This window comes from Euprymna scolopes, chromosome 15 (assembly GCF_053919585.1).
Source record: "Euprymna scolopes isolate OS-2025 chromosome 15, ASM5391958v1, whole genome shotgun sequence".
In the NCBI taxonomy this organism is placed as follows: domain Eukaryota; kingdom Metazoa; phylum Mollusca; class Cephalopoda; order Sepiida; family Sepiolidae; genus Euprymna; species Euprymna scolopes.
The window spans coordinates 38,516,579-38,534,814 of NC_136496.1; the positions used below are offsets into that span (position 1 = coordinate 38,516,579).

At 32.9% G+C, this 18,236-nt stretch overlaps 1 protein-coding gene across 6 annotated transcripts in view; it reads left to right on the forward strand.

The window, feature by feature from the left end:
• LOC145293786 (sorting nexin-14-like) overlaps nucleotides 1–18,236 on the forward strand; it is a 1,078,299-nt gene that overhangs the window by 995,387 nt on the left and 64,676 nt on the right. For all 6 annotated transcript variants that reach the window (XM_080140331.1, XM_080140332.1, XM_080140333.1 and 3 more), the window contains 2 exons: nucleotides 905–1,025; nucleotides 8,952–9,116. In XM_080140331.1, the coding sequence (XP_079996457.1) occupies nucleotides 905–1,025; nucleotides 8,952–9,116 (286 nt within the window). The remainder of the gene's footprint in view (nucleotides 1–904; nucleotides 1,026–8,951; nucleotides 9,117–18,236) is intronic.

An 18,236-nucleotide genomic window follows, 5' to 3' on the forward strand; every position in this document is an offset into this window, starting at 1 on the left:
TTATTCCACCTGAATGGATTAGAGGGGATTGCAAATTGCATTGTTATCATGACTGAACTTATTCATGATCTAAAAGTTTCATCTCTCTGTTGCAGATATTGATAGTATGAGACTCTAAGAAAGCAATCCCTGCACATCGATGTGCATATAGAAGCAGACTCTTCAACTTTTGGGGGCTTAAAAAAATAAGAGGGCTTAATTTATGAACGTCCTTCATATAAGATAAGATTAATTTTAATGGCGATATATCCTCCACAATAGCAAGGTTTACTATGGCATAGATGCTGGACAATTTCATATCTCGGATCGATATTATTCATATTTACTCAGATTAAAAGTGTCGAGCATCATTTGAAAACTTTTCTGTTTAAAACTTTAAATTTCATTGCATCTCTATTATTTGGACTATTCGGATTACCATTTTTATCTTAGTTTTTATCTTATCACAAAGTTTTCGGCTATGTTACATCCAACGTTCTTCAGTTGTATCTTTTGAATCTTTATATTGAACTTGGAAACTTGTACTGAATATAATAATAGTAGTAGCTATCATCACTTGTCATCAAAAGTCAACCTGTCCAGAAGTTTGAAAGGATTTCTGAATTCAAAAAGCTGTCCCAGACAAATGTCAAAGGTTATAACCGGTCAAAACGTTGTGAATATAATAATCAAGATGAGACTAGTAATTTGAATAATAAAAACAATAGAAATCATTGATTGTCATCTCCAAAATTCTGAAACATCATCATATCTTAAGATAAAGCCACATGGATACATTCTGAAAAAAATATTTCAACTTTTCAAAGAGGAACTTGTACTGAAATGAATAAGAAACTAATTCTGCCTTTAATTGTTCTAACTACACGGATGCCAATAAAACCCACGTGTTTTTCTTTCTGTACAGTTTTGCAGTCCAGTTTTTGAGAACAACTTCAATTGTGAAAGTTCCTATCCGTTGCCAGCACCAAAAGGTGATCTTCCTGAAGGAAATATCGAAGGTGTTTTTAATATGCTGATCTACTTAGGTAAGTCATTTTGTGAAGAATTGATTTAAAAAAATTTTTTTTTTTAAATGTTTCAATTATAACTTTGGTTGAATCAATGTTTTAACCGTTGCTGCAGTAAAATAATAAAAGTGAGGTTTTAATTTGTGAAAGAACTTAACTGCTTGTTAGTAGGATAAAATTATGTTATTGAATATTGTCTACATAAAACCACAAAATCTGAAATACATATCCGTTGATGCTAATATATCATATAATGCATACATATAATAACATGAAAAACAACTTTTCAAAATCAAATCTGAGTTGAATCAAGATGGCCGACTGTACACACGCTAAAAGTTTGGCATACTTTAAGATAATATAATAATAAAAAATATGAAGAATGTATTATTGTTATAAGTGAGTGGGTAATACGTGTGTGTGGATAAATTATGATATATCTTAAATAAAATGCAAAGACAAGGCGTATGAAAAAGGCAAAAGGAAAAACAAATACAGGAAAAAAAATCATCAAAAACAAAATATTTACCAGTTTCGTTAGGATTAAAAAGCATCTTCAAAAGACGTTCATTGATTATAACAAAACTAGTAAATCTATCATTTTGATTTTTACCTCCGTTTAATTTGTTTTTCCTTTTGTCTTTTTTTTTTTTTGCAAAAATACGTTTTAAAAATGAACTTCAAAACAATAGAACTCATTTTTCTGAAATTTAAAACCGATTTTATGTATCAGCTATTTGAGGAGGTTGTTTGCAGGTACCGGTCCCATAGGCCAGGAGGTTAGAATACCGACTATCAACTTGGTGGTTGTAGGTTTGAACTCTGTTTCAGGATAGGTACTAGTCTAACTGCAGTGAAGAGCTGTGATACAACGAAACAGTCTGTCTGTGAATTACTATTTTAAGTCCCCTTTCTTGGGTAGATTACTGTTGTAAGCGATTAATATGCTGCCTGTTTAGCATAACGTAAAGCACTTTATAAATAAACAAACAAACAGTCTACCACTGTAAAAGTTGAAGTTAAATGATTATATAAGAAGACATTTTGTCATTTCACTTTTGATGAGTTAAGGGAAAAATAGATTCATTGGTTGATATAATAATTAAGTGAATGATTTTGCGCTATGAAACAGTTGCTGTGAAGAATTGTAAATGTCAATGTAATTAAAAGAATAAATTGCAAGATGATCAACATCATGAAATTTGGAATGTAGATTTTTGTCATTTGTGTGTTATATGCTCTGTAATTACATTGAGCTCCATAAATTTAGGATTAGTATATAAAAAAGGTGAAATATAATTGAAAAAATCATATTTTTAATATGTGTGTGTGTGTATGCATGCATGTATTGTTACATAATTGAAGTCATATGATGTGACAAGTCTTTGAAAAATGCAAAACGTGAAACACCAAATTCAAGAATATATAAAAATCTCAAGACTCTTTTTGCAGTAAATATGACAACCAATAACTTCAACAGGAATCACAAACACCAAAATAATAACCTTTGGTTTGTTTGAAGCTGGAAAAAAGGATTGGCATGGGAATTCATGCATAGATATTTAAAGAGAAATGACTTTGAAATTAAATGTTATTTTTTAAATAACTTTGTGACAAAGACTAAGAAATGCAGATATCAGAAACACCTAGTATATTCACAGATCACTCAATAAGAAAATAAATCACATCAAGATTTCATTCAAGAAAGATCAAGAGGGCAATCAACAAATGAAAGATGAAAGACTATTCCAAGATTGTGATGAGTGGCAGAATACTGTGTTCAAGCATGTGGTAAAGTTTATGCAAATTTATGCAAAAAAATTAAGTCAAATTTAGAGATAGATCTTAATTTTGTACTTGCGTTTTTATAAAAGTTAAAAAACAATGGATAAACAAGCCATGGAAACACTTTTTTTTTCTCTTTCGGAGATCATTGCAATACTAGTATTTGCATCGATCGTATTAAGCAAAAATTGTCAAAGATATTTGCAGAATCGTTACGCATATTTAATTCAACTGAGTGTTGATCAATAACAGTGGCTATTGCTATAGATTGGAGCTCAGTTGAAAACTTGCCATGAAAATAGTGATAGAGCAGAGACAGGCTCACAATGTCTCTTCTGTGGGAAAGAAGTTGCAGAGATGAGAAAAGGGCATCGCTTATTAGATTACAAAGTCTGTTTTGTCAAGGCAGGATAGGATTCCGAGCAATTTCTGCCTAGTTGTGGCAACAGTACTCAATACTAGGACATACTTGGCTTTTATACAGGTAGAGAATTGCATCAGCAGTGAGATTTCTACTGGAACGATAGAATGATCCAACCATTTTTTTCAGTGACCTTGGCAACTGACTGTATGTATGTGTTCCATTTCAGATCAGAAGTAAAGGTCAGACCAAGAAGTTTGTCTGTGTAGGGATGACAGAAGTTCAAATGTTAGAGATTCATGACGATCATACTCTGAAAGAAGGAAAAGCATTAGTTTGAGTTTTCAACTGGCAACAGATATGAAAAGACTATGATCTTTTTGCAATGTAGTGACTGGATCTAATTTTGTCAGTTGTGAGCCGATATTTTTGTGGAATAATAACTGTGTTTGATTGGTCAGCGGGTTAATCGTCTGATCTATGACCCAGACGATTCAAGGTCATCCTTCGTATGAAAAGTTGACGCTTATATCTGAAAACACCAAATGTGTGATCCAACATTGCTTTTTTTCGTCAGATCAGCGAATATAAAATGGGAATAAATTTGCTTGATTTATGAAAAGAATTAACATACACTATCATCATTTATCTATATTGGTTGCTCATGTTTTTAACTTCAATTTTAATAAAATTTTAGTATTACATAATGGATCATGTCACACACACACACACACACACACACACACACACACACACACACACACACACACACACACACACATATATATATATAGTGACATAATCCATGCTCAGACCATCATATAATGATTAGATCACTCTGACAGATGTTAAAAACATTTAAAAATAAATTTCTCGTGGTTAATGGTGGCCGAATGGATTAGGTCCTTGCTAATGGAGTCAGATATGGCTTCTGATGCCAGGTTCGAATCTATCGACCAGTGTTCATTGTGGCACCATGCATTCATGATTCTTGAAAGAATGAAACATTAGTGTCTGGAGGTATTTAATAATTATTATAATAAATAATTATATATATATATATATATATATATATATATATATATATATATATATAGTGTATATTTATGCAATATTATTGATTTAAATATTTATTTTTCATTTAAACAAACGTTGTTAAAAATAATAATGAACTTCTGTTTAATTATACCTTTTTTACATTTTGATTTTTCGTCTTTTTTTGTATAAAAATCCTAAAAGTTAATGTAAGTTCCAAAGGTGTCACAGATGTTTTCTGTGCTGAATCGTTATCTCGTGAGAAAAGCAAATGAATAAATAAGTCGAGGAAAACGAAGAATCTCAGTAGCAGCTGTGAGACCGAGTAACTGCATCCTCTCCAATTTAAGATAAATCCTGTTTTTAAAGTTAAAAATACTTGAAACTATTTCCATTAATAATAATGCCTTTTAAGCCAGTAGAATTTTAAAGTGCTTGGTGTAATACTACTCTTATCCACTGACCCAAATCCTGACACACAGAATTTGGACATTGAACGTTTTCCCCCAATACTCTGGCGCCTGTCTTCAAATAACTGTTACCACAACACTGCATCTACTCTAGAAGTTCGGCATAAAGCACAGTCAATGATTTATAACTTTTGCACCTTTTTAACAGGAGGTAGTTGCTTGTCTAGCTACACTGATGAGCTGTGATACAGCGAAACAGTACTGTATGTGGATAACTATATATATATATATATATATATATATATATATATAAAATAAATATTTTAATAAATTTGCCTAATTATACCTTTTTTTTATTAAAAAAATTTTCTAGTGATCATTTGTGTGTTAAAGTCCCAGAAAATAATGTATTTTCTATATGTATCACAAACGTTTTCGATTCTTTTTCAAATAATCATCAGCAAATGAGAGAGAAAAGCTAGACAAATGAAGAGAATTAAATGTAGCTACTATACAAGAACATTTTCTAACTGTTCAAGGAAAGCCATTAACAATTTAAATTCCTCGATCCCAGAATTAATGTCCCAGAATAAAGTCATATTACGTTAAGCATTTTGGAATGTTATTACTGGTTTCATTCATAATTTTATTAACTGTAAATTGTTGAGTTTTGAAGATAATTTCAAATATTTTTAATCTTTTAAAAATTGGTCTTGGAATGTATTATTTTAATGTTATTAACTAGAAATTTCCTTAAATTGAAAGGTGTGCAGTTATGTTTTTTATAGATGTTGGTAAATTGAGCTAGAGTTTAAAAGATGCATGGGTCGTGGACAGGATAGGGTAGTGGTTGTAAAACTAATGTAGCCATTACATTATTATTATTATTATAAGAGTTACATTTTCCCAAAGGGCATTTTATTTTTTCTCTAATATAGTTATCCACAGACAGCTCTTTCGTCATCTATGACCTATCAGTCGGGCTAGTTGCAGCAAGTGTATCCAGAGATAGTCAGAAGTCAAGTATCGAATCCACTTTGTCAACAAACTTGTCACTGACAGTAGAATAAATTGTAGCATTGTTGGATAGTTAACATTGTTAAAAGTTAATTAGTTATTATCGAGCTATCTATCTATTTATCTATCTATTCAATGATATTCTTAAAATAGTTTATATTGGGAATTATTTATTGTTTATAGAATAAAGTATAGCAATGGGTTTTAGCTGAGGATGTTTACATAAATTAGCTTAGTTAAATATAAACAAAATAACCTTGAACAGGCGTATGTGACAATCAGTTACGTCACCAGAACTGAGACCTAGATGTCGGGATGTTTAGTCAGTTGAAGAGTCGGAGAGTTGGAGTTTAGTCACGCAAGTGAATAGACGTATTTCAAGTCAGGAAGCGAGGCTGTAAAGAATAAGCATGTAGACGAAATGCAGACTCTGTGAAGACCATTTCAGACAACTGAAATAAATTTATATTTTAAAAATATAAAGTGTTGGTCTGTGGTTTCTCAAAAGAAGGAAGAACAGAGATCTCAATTGGTTATGGTTATTTCATGTTTCATCACGTAGCTCAGCAGTGAAGATAGAAGAACTCTTGAAGAAAGAAAAGGTATGAAGCATATATTATTCTTCTTATAAAAAATGATACCTTTATATAAATATGAACTGTAATATATACCCGTGTGATAACTCTCTGATACAACATGACTCAGTTTATACGCCGATATCATATCCTCTGGCTAAACAATATACATACAATTTATACGTTTATAACAGGTGTTATAAGAGCAATATCTCTCTCAATACAATATAACTGTTTTAATATCTCACCCAATATTGAACATACGATACCTTTTCTCTCTGTCTATATAACAGCATTATAGATACTTTCTTTGTTTACCTATATGTTAAGACACTTTCCGTAACCTGAGAAATCTATTCTTTACAGAAGTTGAAAATGGTAGTCCAAAAACCTTAAATGATACAAGGGAATGTTTTGCTATGGTTATCAGTGCTTGTTTTGTTCTTCTTTTTTAATTTTTTTTTTTTTATTATTTTTGCACTTTAAAGTTTAAGAATCGATTATTATCAAGGACAGACAGGAAAAATTTACCAATCTTTTCCTCACGCTTTATCTATTTAATGTTGTTTTTTTCAACACACAGTGTGACATTTTTTGTCCAATTCGATTATTTTGCTTCCATGTTTTCACTTAGAAAACTTAACAAAATATGTTATTATATTTCTAGTAACATTTTATAATTTTCGTTTCTTAATTAAAATTTTCCATGGCATTATTTCTCTCAGTTAAATTTAAAAAAAAAGAAAAGAAAACATATTTGCTTTGTTTTCCATTGCATTTTTACGGAGGCAATTAAGCTCTTGAGTTTTGTGTGCTTTATAGATATCAGATTGTGATAAAAGTACAGAATAGTTAACACTCTCGAATTTGTAAAACAAAAATAAGCAACAACACATAATTCATATAAAACACACTAGAATGACATGCTCTACTGAACCTGCCTCGTTTTAATGTGTGAAAACGATTTATAAGAATTTTTAAATGTTAAAGTACATGATAGTTAACACACAAGTAGTCTAAAATCAAACAACTGGCTGAACCCTCATCGAAACGATTTATAAGAATCTTTTTTAAGGTACAGAACTCTTACAAATCGTTTACACACATGAAAACTATGTGGATTCAATAAAAAATTTTATTCAAATGCATTTTATATAAATTATGTATGCTTTTTTTTTTTTCAGTTTCCGAGTTCTTGAAAATGAACTATTCTGTATTTTTACTCACGTTTTTAATATTAGTTTTCGCTAATATTATCTGTTTACAAGATTTTATCTGAAATCGCTATTATTAATTGCATTCTAGTTGCATGCTACATTTCATTTAATATTTGGATTTTAAAATGCAAATACAGGGTTACACTCAAAGAGGCACCTACAGAATCATTAATAATATTTACATTTTATTTTTTTGCAACCATGTTTAGTACAAATAAACTCCAGCTTATACCTGACTTGTCCACCAACATTCATAGTCTTTGTTTTATTAACTTTCAACGAAAACCATACATCGATTTGCAATATAACCCACCTCTCTCAGCATTGCCTTGTTTTTGCCTGCGACAGCCATCTTTATAATCTGGTAATTTCTTTCTTCTAGGTTATCCCAAAGATAAAAATCTGGTGTGGGTTATGGTCTAATAAATGTGAAGCTAATTCAGGATTATACATCCTACTGATGAAGAGATCTCAAAAGTGTTCCTCCATATAATTAAACAATAAAAAAAATCATGCTGAAGATTCATGACTGAAACTTGGTTAACATGTCAGCCATAAAATTTAACAAAATTATGCATAAGCCGCTATTTTTGTAATTGATGCTTTTGCTTGCACAGATAATATTATAACACGCGTGATTATTTAGTCAGCAGGGCTGGAAATAAACAAAGAATATATCAAAGTAAATAATGAGACAGATGCAAAATTAAAATTCGGTACAAGTCTTATTTTTCACTTTGTGGTATTTTTTGCTTATTTCTAGCCGTGCAAACTAAATAAGTACTTGTTTAGTAATATAATTCATGCAGACAATAGTATCATCAACTAAAGAAAAAGCAGCTTCATATATAACATACAAGAGTCATTCAATATATAAGGCGAATTTTTTGGGTATAATGAGTCTAATGCAGATAGGTTACATTTTTAAATTTTAACGTAGACTCCAACAATGTCTCACACTTTTGTACAAGCTTCCGTATTCCCTCGTATTGAATGACCCTTGTACATGATTCTGAATTTTTGAAATAAGGATTAGTAATTTGTATTACTTGAATTATTTGAACTACTATTCTCATTTTGAGGACTTTTAGTGTAATGAATAAAACACTATGTAAAATTTAATTCGAAGTCAAACTCTTCTGAAGGTTAAAGTTTCAAGCCCCAATGCAGGTAATGCTAAGAATACAATTGCGAATTACTTAAGACTTCTACCCGATCATGCCTGACTGAACGAGAGCATGCTCTCCCCAGGTATTAAATGAATGATTCTATTCAAAATTTCATGCGGATTTCTGAGTTCAATAGAAAGATTCTCGAGTTCAACAGAATACGCCTGAAGATGGTCTAATCAGGTGAAAATAACACTCAAAATGAGAACGTCATTTTAAATAAGACAACCATAACATGCAGTTCAAATTATCTAAACTTTTTACGTATGAGTGTTTTTCCCTTGTTTGTTGTTAAGAATCAAGTCTTAAAACCAGAAAAAAAAAAAAAAAACAGGAACTTGTTCTTTTCATTCTTTTTTTTTTTTTTTTTGCCAGCTCGTAACGTTTACCATATTCCTGAATGGTTTCACCATGTTCTCATCACATCGCGGATGTTACTCAAGAAGACCATGGAGACTTACTTGGATTACTACATCGAACAGAAGTTTAATCAAGTCATGCAAGAGAATCGCTTGATACACTACATAGAGATCATAAAAAGTAAGAGAAATCCACCTTTTTCTCCTCTACTCAACTGCTAATCACATACACATACTAAATATTGTTTGCATCTATATTGATACTGTAATATGGCTGTGGTAATAAGCGACTTGTGACATGCAGTGTTCTTTTATCTCCATTGTGAACAATTGACTGATGTTGTGTGGTAAGCACAAAACAGCTGTTCGTTTCTCTCACTGATATATAGTAGCTGGCTCAATGAATAGTGATGTCAGATTTTTTCTTCTCTTTCTTGGTATCTGTGTTACATATCCAACACAGCTGTGTCAAAAATGTTATTTAGCAGGAATAAACGCACTTAATACAGAAACACTTGGCCCAAAGAGTAGCATAAAAAAGTGGCTATCAACAATAAAATCATTGTTGATTGGGTCAAACGAATGGAAAACAGTGGATTGTCTGAAAAAATTGTTGATTGAAACTACTTGCAAAGTTAAGCGACAAGGAAGTACCTCATTGCTTAATAAACGCCATAGAGTTGTAGTTATATTCAAAACTAAATCTTACAATAGATGTTTGTAAGTGGATGGATGGGTGTCACAAACTGCTATATAATATGTACACAAAATTTATATTGTCAATCACGTGACAATTTTGGCCTGAGAAAACAACACTGTCAAGTTCCTATGTGCGTGTTCTCCTTTCTCACTACTCCCCACCCCATCGACAATAAAAATATATCATATAATTTTATATATCGGAGCTGTCATTATTTTGAATACAATATTAAATAAAATAGTTGTAATAATGGAAGAAGTTTTAAAGAATATCAAGTAACTCAGTTATTTGCTTCTGGAGTTTAGTTTATTTTTACTTAACAATTTACAACAATGTACATCTAGATGAAGTGCAATTTCTCAGCCCACCCCAATAATGGTAGTGAATCTGGAAAATAATGTCTAGCCACTTTGATATCGTACAACTATATAAGTCAGAATCTCTCTTTTCTTCAGGCGCCTACTTCTTTCCATATACTGCCAAAAATTTTATCTACTAAATGGAATTTTTATTATCTACTTAATTTTTTTATCTTCACTTGTCCTAATATTATTTTATTACAATAGTCTGCTTATTCATTAAGAGAAATTCTATGAAAATAATATTTATTGAAATCAATTTCTCTAACAACATTTGTGTATCAATATAGAGTTTGATAAAAATTTTTGAAACCGTCTTATAACTGTTGGTGGCTTTACTTTGTTAATGGTATTGTGGAATCTCATCAGTTGATAAGTGTTTATTTACAACTTGCATTGCTTGAAAAAGAAAAGTAAGTGTGAACTTGCATTTTTTAAATGATCATTTGAATTCAGTGTTTCATTTTAACATTAGTGTTAATCATATGAGCTCAGTCAGCTTTCGATTCCAAATCAGATTACAATTCTAAGTTTTATTTTATGAAGTTACAATGATAGTTCGTTTATTTATCGAATGACAGTCACTATTAACTGAACACAAAGCAACAGATCAGTTTATTTAAAACTCTGACTGTATCCTGAGTCGAACCAAAACCTTCTGTTTTGCTTATATAGATTCAAAACTTTTTTCAAGCTTACAAACTGAATGAGCCTGTAAACTACAAGTGAGTATAAATATTATACTAATATTAATAGGACAATCCTAATCAGATGAAAAAGCTCAATATTCGAGATAGAGCATAGATATAAGAAAATCGATTTAAACTCTGTAAATTAGAATTTATAACAATTTATTATTCGATTAAACAATGGATACGAGTTAGAAAATTAAAAATGTTTAACTTGTATCCCTAGTCAAATAATAAATTGTTGTAAATTCTAATTTACACAATTTAAATTGATTTTCTTATATATATGTATGAGAGAGAGAGAGAGAGAGAGAGAGAGAGAGAGAGAGAGAGAGAGAGAGAATATATGAAAATGGTGAGTTGATTGCCTGGAGTAGACATTAATTCTGTAAGATTTCAAGTAGTCGGATTTACCAGTATGAACTTTTAAAGAGGTAATTTTATTTTCAGTAGGAGAAATCAAATTTGAAGTTGTCAAATTCCAAGCCAGATATTTCCCCATTACTGGTCTGTCGTATGTATGCATTGCAACCCCACTAAACATACTCTATGGTTCATGTTTTTTTTTTTTTCATTATTATTCAATTTTCACCCTGCCACTTTGAAGTATGGGACTACTATCAGGGACATAAGTTGCAGGGGTATTATGAAGGGAGATGAGTAGCAAGATGTCTGTTCACATTACACTTAAACTTCTGTATGTCAGTACAGTTGGGAAAGCAGAATCTCGGAAGAAAGTTCCAAAGTCTAGCAGTTCTGGGGAAGAAACTATTGGAGTAGAAGGCTTTCTTATACCTAGGGATCTCTACTGTGAAGGGGTGGGATTTAGCTGCTTGTCGGGTTTGTCGGGATATTTTTGTGCTTGTAGTTCGTCAGAGCATCCACCATTAAAGTGCTTGTAGAACAGGCAGAGGGATGCAACATTTTGTCGATGCACAGAAGCTGAAGCCGAGATGACAGTTCAGGACCTATCAGATTGGCGACTTTCTTTTGAACCCAGTCCAGGAGTGAGAGACAAGTAGCAGATGCACCAGCCCAAATGTGACAACAGTACTCCATACATGGGCGAATGGTGGCCTTATAGAGACGTAAGTAGCTTTCTAGCACGGTAGAGAGAGCCCACCTTCTTCGCAGCAGCCTTGGCAATTCTCTCAATGTATCTATTCCAGTTCCCTGTAAACGTTAGGCTGAGGAGTTTAAAGTAAGTACTTTCGGGTAATGTGGTCTTGGTCATTGCTATTGGTGGTAGAGAAGATGTCTTGTAATTATTGAAGGAAACCAACTTAGTCTTGGCAGCATTGAATGTGACCATCCATTTTTGTCCCTATTCCCCTAAAGATTGGAGGTCATCCTCTAGTGTTTCTGTCATTTCCTTAGGTGTGTGTTTATTTGTTCCCCCACCCCACCTCGTGTCTGTTATAGAGAGTGGTGTCATCAGCAAATATACCCATCTCAGAAACAATTTTATCAGGAAGGTCATTTATGAATATCAGGAATAATGAAGGTCGAAGGATAGACCCCTGAGGTCCTCCCACATTATATCATATTGTTTAGATATATGACCGTCGAGGGCAACCTGGATTTTTCTCTTACTTAAGAAGAATTTAATTATATTATGTATTCTTCCAGTGATACCATATGATCTCATTTTCCTTAGAAGACCATCGTGCCATACCCTGTCAAAAGCCCTAGATATATCGAGGGCTACCGCTCTACCCTCCCCTGTTTTGAGATGTATTATTACAAGAGAAATGTCATTATTAATAGTAAATTGTACAGATCGATGGAGAAATCAACCGTGGAATCTCTACAATGCCCTGTTAGTAGTCAAGAATTAAAATATTGAATCTGAAAAATAACTAACTTGTTGACATTGCAAACAAGAACTTTTTTAAAAAATTTGAATGTTTTAATACTTTTGATGAATTTTATTTTTCATATTGATTTTAAATGAAGGAAATAATCTATGAGATTTTAGATTGAATATATAAACTGCAAAGTTATACTCAACTCATTAAATTAGAAAAATTATATGAGAACGATGTTTATTGAAACCAATTTAGCTAACAGTATTTGCGTGTCAATATTGAATTAAATTGAAATTTCTGAAAATTTATTAATTTCATAATTTGTTGGGGAAATTTACTGCTTTTCCCTGGATATGTTATAAAATTGATTTATTGAAAATTAAACAATTTTTAAATAATAGGGTGTTGAAGTTTGCGTAAATAATTCTGCATAAGTTGTAGATTGATTTTACACAATTGATTATATATATATATATATATATATATATATATATATATATATAGTCATCCGCATACAGTACTGTTTCGCTGTTTCACAGCTCATCAGTGCGGCTAGACAGGCAACTAAGTCAAACCAAGATTGAAACCCGACCGTCTGTGCGACAGTCAAGGCTCCTAACCATTATGCTATCAGCGGCTGCTGAGCGAATCGTGAGTTTAACAATGTTTTGACATTGTCCAAAATACCTAAGCTCGATTTGTTTACACAAAGAGCATCACTTTATACGCTAATGGTAATTCGTGTATTACTTCTCAATATGCTCAACTCAAGATGAGGAGCATTATAGTCATCCACATACAGTACTGTTTACTGTTTTCACTGTTTATATATATATATGTGTAAACAGAAAATTACATTTAAGCATGTTACTTGTAGAGAGAAAAGTAGAAAAGAGTGATAAAGTCAATTCATGCGATATCATTTTGAAAAGAAAGTATTATCATCAAAATATAAGAATAACAAGGACATCACATAAGCACGATTGATTTAATATGAAAAATCTAAATACAAGATAAATAGATTATTTTGTTTGTCTCTATTTCAATTTGATTATTTCAACACGCCCATAACTTCACATTGTATGGACAAATCTTTCTAAAGCTCAAAGCTATGTATTTTTTTCCAATAGTAAAATATGAAAATATATTTATGACAATTAAGTAACACAAAGGAGTCGTGCCCTTTTTTAAATAGATTTACACAAGTAATTTCTCATTTTTATTTCTTTAAAATGGAAGTTATTAAATATGTGTGAAAACGTTGCATTTTTAATTTGTTCTCTTCAAGAATTTCTAATCTGTGGAACATGTTGCCATAAAGATTACTTCTCCATGGTCTACAACACGTTCATCTTTAAATCTAGTATTAACGAACATCATAAGTCGTCAAATTTAATTCTATTCCATTATTTTCAATCCTCTCATAATATTCGTCATTATTGAACTCTGAATCTATCCATCTTATTAGACTTTATCCTTGAGTAGCTATTAGCCTTGCTAAATGGTGACTTGTTAATAGAAAAAGGGAAAAGAGCTTAACATATCTATAAGCATATAATTTCTTTATCCAGAGGAAGAGTAACTCTGGACGATATAGTTAAATGTCTGCAGAATAGGAGACTTCGATGGTGTGGCCACATTGAAAGAAAAGATGAGAATTCTTGGGTTTGTTGATGTAGAACAGCAAAGGTGGCAGGTTTTGTCCACAGAGGAAAGCCAAAGAAAATTTGTGAGAAAGTGATAAAGATGGACTTGAGAGAATGAGGGATATTAATCAAAAAAGACAAACGAGGAAAAGAAGGGATCTTTCGGGAAAAAACAAAATCAAAACAAATGATTTTTTGGATGATTGTCTTCAAAATGGATCAACTTCATGACATGGCAATAAAAATAAACAAAGCAAGTCAATGACACTAGCATATATATAAAAGGCAAATGCGTGCACACATTTTTTTGTATGTCACGAAAAGGCTTTTTTGGCTGACGCTCCAGGGGGGGGGGTTACTATCGCTTAGAACTGTTTATATACTCCCTAGATAATAATGTCTAGGATTTGGGAACGTGGGTCGACCTTTATGAGATTCGCGCTATTTCGCTCTGTCCCCTGTTTGTCCTGCTTTTTAGTATAAATACAGTGAAACTAAATTCAAACGGGTTGTGTCGGCTTTTGCTGAAACGTCCAGAAAGCAATCATCTTTGATCAATGTGGGGGCAAACTCCTTATATCAGACAATTTCTATTCAATCTGGACAATAGGGAGCTGGTTTCCCCCTCCCCAACATCTTGGGAATGGGGAGCTGGTTTCCAACCAGCCAAAGTTGGGTAAACAAGCCCAAAAGCTGTCCCACAGCAAAAGTTAAGTCCGCTACTTCTATTTGACCTCATTAATGAGGTCAAATAGAAAGAGCAGAGTTAACTTTTATTGCGGCCACGTCTCAATTCTGTTTTTAATACTTAAATAAATGAATTCAAACGTGTTTTCATTAGTATTTTGCGGTGGCCCAATGTTTAACGTCGCACGTTTTTTTTTTCTCACACTTTAATTTCCAACTTTGCCTCAAGGGTTTGGGTTCGATCCTCATACTTACCTACCAAAACTTTTTTTTTTATTTTAACTTCCCCTCCGGAGTTTTGATATACCCAAAACCACACACACCTCCAAACACCCGGGCAATGCCGGGTACCCCCCCGCTAGTCTATAATATAAATCTCACCTATCTGTTTAAATGTTTGTATGCATGTATGTCTGCCTAAAATTTTCGACAGAAGTAACGGATTTTCATGAGGTAGGTGTCATGTTGAAGCACGACGTCTCGGACGAAAAATATCGAAAAATTGTCCAAAAACATTAAATCCTTCACCCTCAACTGGGCACTTTTCTATAAGGAAGTGTCGATTGTTTGTGAGCCATTTTTGCAAGTCATCGTATCGGTTGGATTGACTTTGCATAATTTTAACATTCCAAACTTCCGGTCGCATCATGGAGTAGGGGTAGAGCGTCAGATTTTCTCCCACTTTTTTTTCATCCTTCGCGTCACGGGTTCTAGCCTGCCTGCCTTCTACCACTTTTTTTTTTTTTTTTGCTCAACACACATCTCTAAACATCCAGGCCATGCCGGACACCCAGGTTAGTATAAAAGAAATGTCAGAGTTTTCTGAAAAAATATGATTCACAGACAGCTGTTTCATCATATCATGATTTCGGAGTAGCTATACATGGCAAATATTTCACACTGAGATTTGCAACCTGACAGTTTGTATCCAGGTGTTTATCTTACAGTCAACCTTCTCATTATGAAATAAGGAAAATTATTATCCTTTCTATAATTTTTATATTTGCATTATCCTCTGCCGACAGTGCTCGATTTTTTTATGAGAGCCTCTGCCGACAGTGCTCGATTTTTTTATGAGAGCCTATGCATTATGCTAAATGAAAATCAATTATTTTCATACCAGAGAGCTTATCTTACAAGTGGAAACAATTATAATCATCCACAGACAGTTGTTTTTCTGTATGCTCTTCGGGATGGCTGCATTTGACAAGTGTTTCAAACTGAGATTTGAGTCTTTATACAGATTTCCTATTAAATAAGTTATAATCTAGATTTCAACCAATTTAAACAGTGTTTTCATTATTTAAGAATAAACTGAAACAAATGTGGCATGATTTTTAGTCATACTTTATATTTGAAAAGACAACAAAATTGGTTGCCAATGGCAGCCATAATTGACTTTCTCGAGGCTGCTTCGCCTTTGCAATAAACTGGCAATAGCAAATGACATTACTTTAGCAGTAAACTTAAGTTTACTCAGTAATTTTGTTAAAATATTATGAATAGCCATTGGTTTTAACGTTTGCCAGAACGAACAATTCAACCAATTCAGATCTGAGGGACTTTGAGATAATTCTTTTACGAAGATGTCATCACTTATGAAGACCTAAAGGCCATTTGAGGATAATGGTTAAATGAGTGTTAGATAGATGGTGAGACAACATTGTAATGATTGGGCAGGATGTGATTATTTAAGGGGACGGTTTAACATGAATTTGTTTATATTCGACTTGAAAACGACCATATTGTAGTAGGGAGGCAACCCCACAGCAATATGTTTCACAGACAGGCAATTCTAGAAAAGAAACTTTGTCCATGAAAGTTTCATTTTAACAAGAAAGAAACTGAGAAAGAGAAAATATTGATTGTAGTTGCTGTTAGAACAGTTGTTGTTGTGAATGTATTACAGAGGAGGGAACCATAGATTGAAGCTCAGCTGAATATGTGTAAAATTATGAATCCACGTTACTTTTCTGAGATTATTTACTTCAGATAGTTTATTACTGAATTTTAAGTAGAGAGAGAGGGAAAGAGAGAGAGAGAGAGAGAGTATTGATTGGTTGTGGGCAAACATGCATTATAATCGTATTCAGGTCATTTTCAGCATTGACACGTTCTTCAAACATGATTGGTAGAAAAAGAAAAATAGTAAAGTCAAACCGCATACACAGACTGTATGCAATGGCTCTGTTAAAAAATGTCCAGAATTTTGACTACTTTATAATGGCTTATTCTTATATCATATTTAAATAGAGGTCTGCCTTTCACAAAATCTCAGATATTTTATTATCTTGTAACGATTTGGAAATGTTTATATTTTTACATTTTCGCCTCAAACAAGACACATTGCTAGGGCTACTATCTGGGACATAAGCTACAGGGGTACTATGTAGGGAGTTGGGCAGAAAGATGTCCGTTCACATTACACTTGAACTTCTGCATATAAGTACAGTTGGGGGAGCAGAGACCCGAATGGGAGTTCCCAAGTCTAACAGTTCTGTGGAAGAAACTACTAGAGTAAACAGCTCTCTTACATCTAGAGATCTCTACTGGTTAGAGGTGGGGTTTAGCTGCTTGTTGGGTTTGTCGGGGGTATTTACGTCGAGAGGGTACAAGTGCTTGCAGTTCGACAGAGTATTCACCATTAAAATACTTGTAGAACAGGCAGAAGGATGCAACATTTCGTCGATGGGACAGAGGCTGACAGTTCAAGACCTATCAGATTGGACCTCTCTTTTGAACCTTGTCTAGGAGCGAGAGACTAGTAGCAGATGCACCAGCCTAAATATGGCAACAATACTCCATACATGGGCGAATGGTGGCCATTATAGAGGTACAGGATACTTCCAGGCGTTAGTAGTTTTCTAGCACGGTAGAGAGAGTCTATCTGCAGCAATGCTCTCAATATAACTGTTCCAATTTCTGTTCCCTGTGAACATTAGGCCGAGGATATATTTTGAGACTTGTAATTTATACGAATATAGCTTCATTGCACACTTGTTCTCATTAGATCATTGAATTTAAACAACGTCCAGTAACAGATGGGTTACAGATTTGGGAATACCAGGTACTGTATGCAGGCAGAGAATAAAACATCCCTGCAGAAAAAAATACAACCATAAAGATGGTTTTTGGCAAATACTTTAGTATAACTTGCTAATCTACATATGTGTTGACACCAGACAACAAAAAACCCTTTGAGCGGAGGTCTTGTTCTCAGTCATGTGGTGAAGCTAATCATCTCATGTGTTGACAATCCTTGGACAGAAGTTTTGTTCTTAATCATGTTACTAAGCTTTCCAGAGAGAGTATGTAATTCGTTTGTAGCCTCATTATGGACAGTTGATTTAGGAACACCTGTTAATTTTGCAAAGGAACAAATAGATTTTGATCTTTGTTCATTACACGTCAT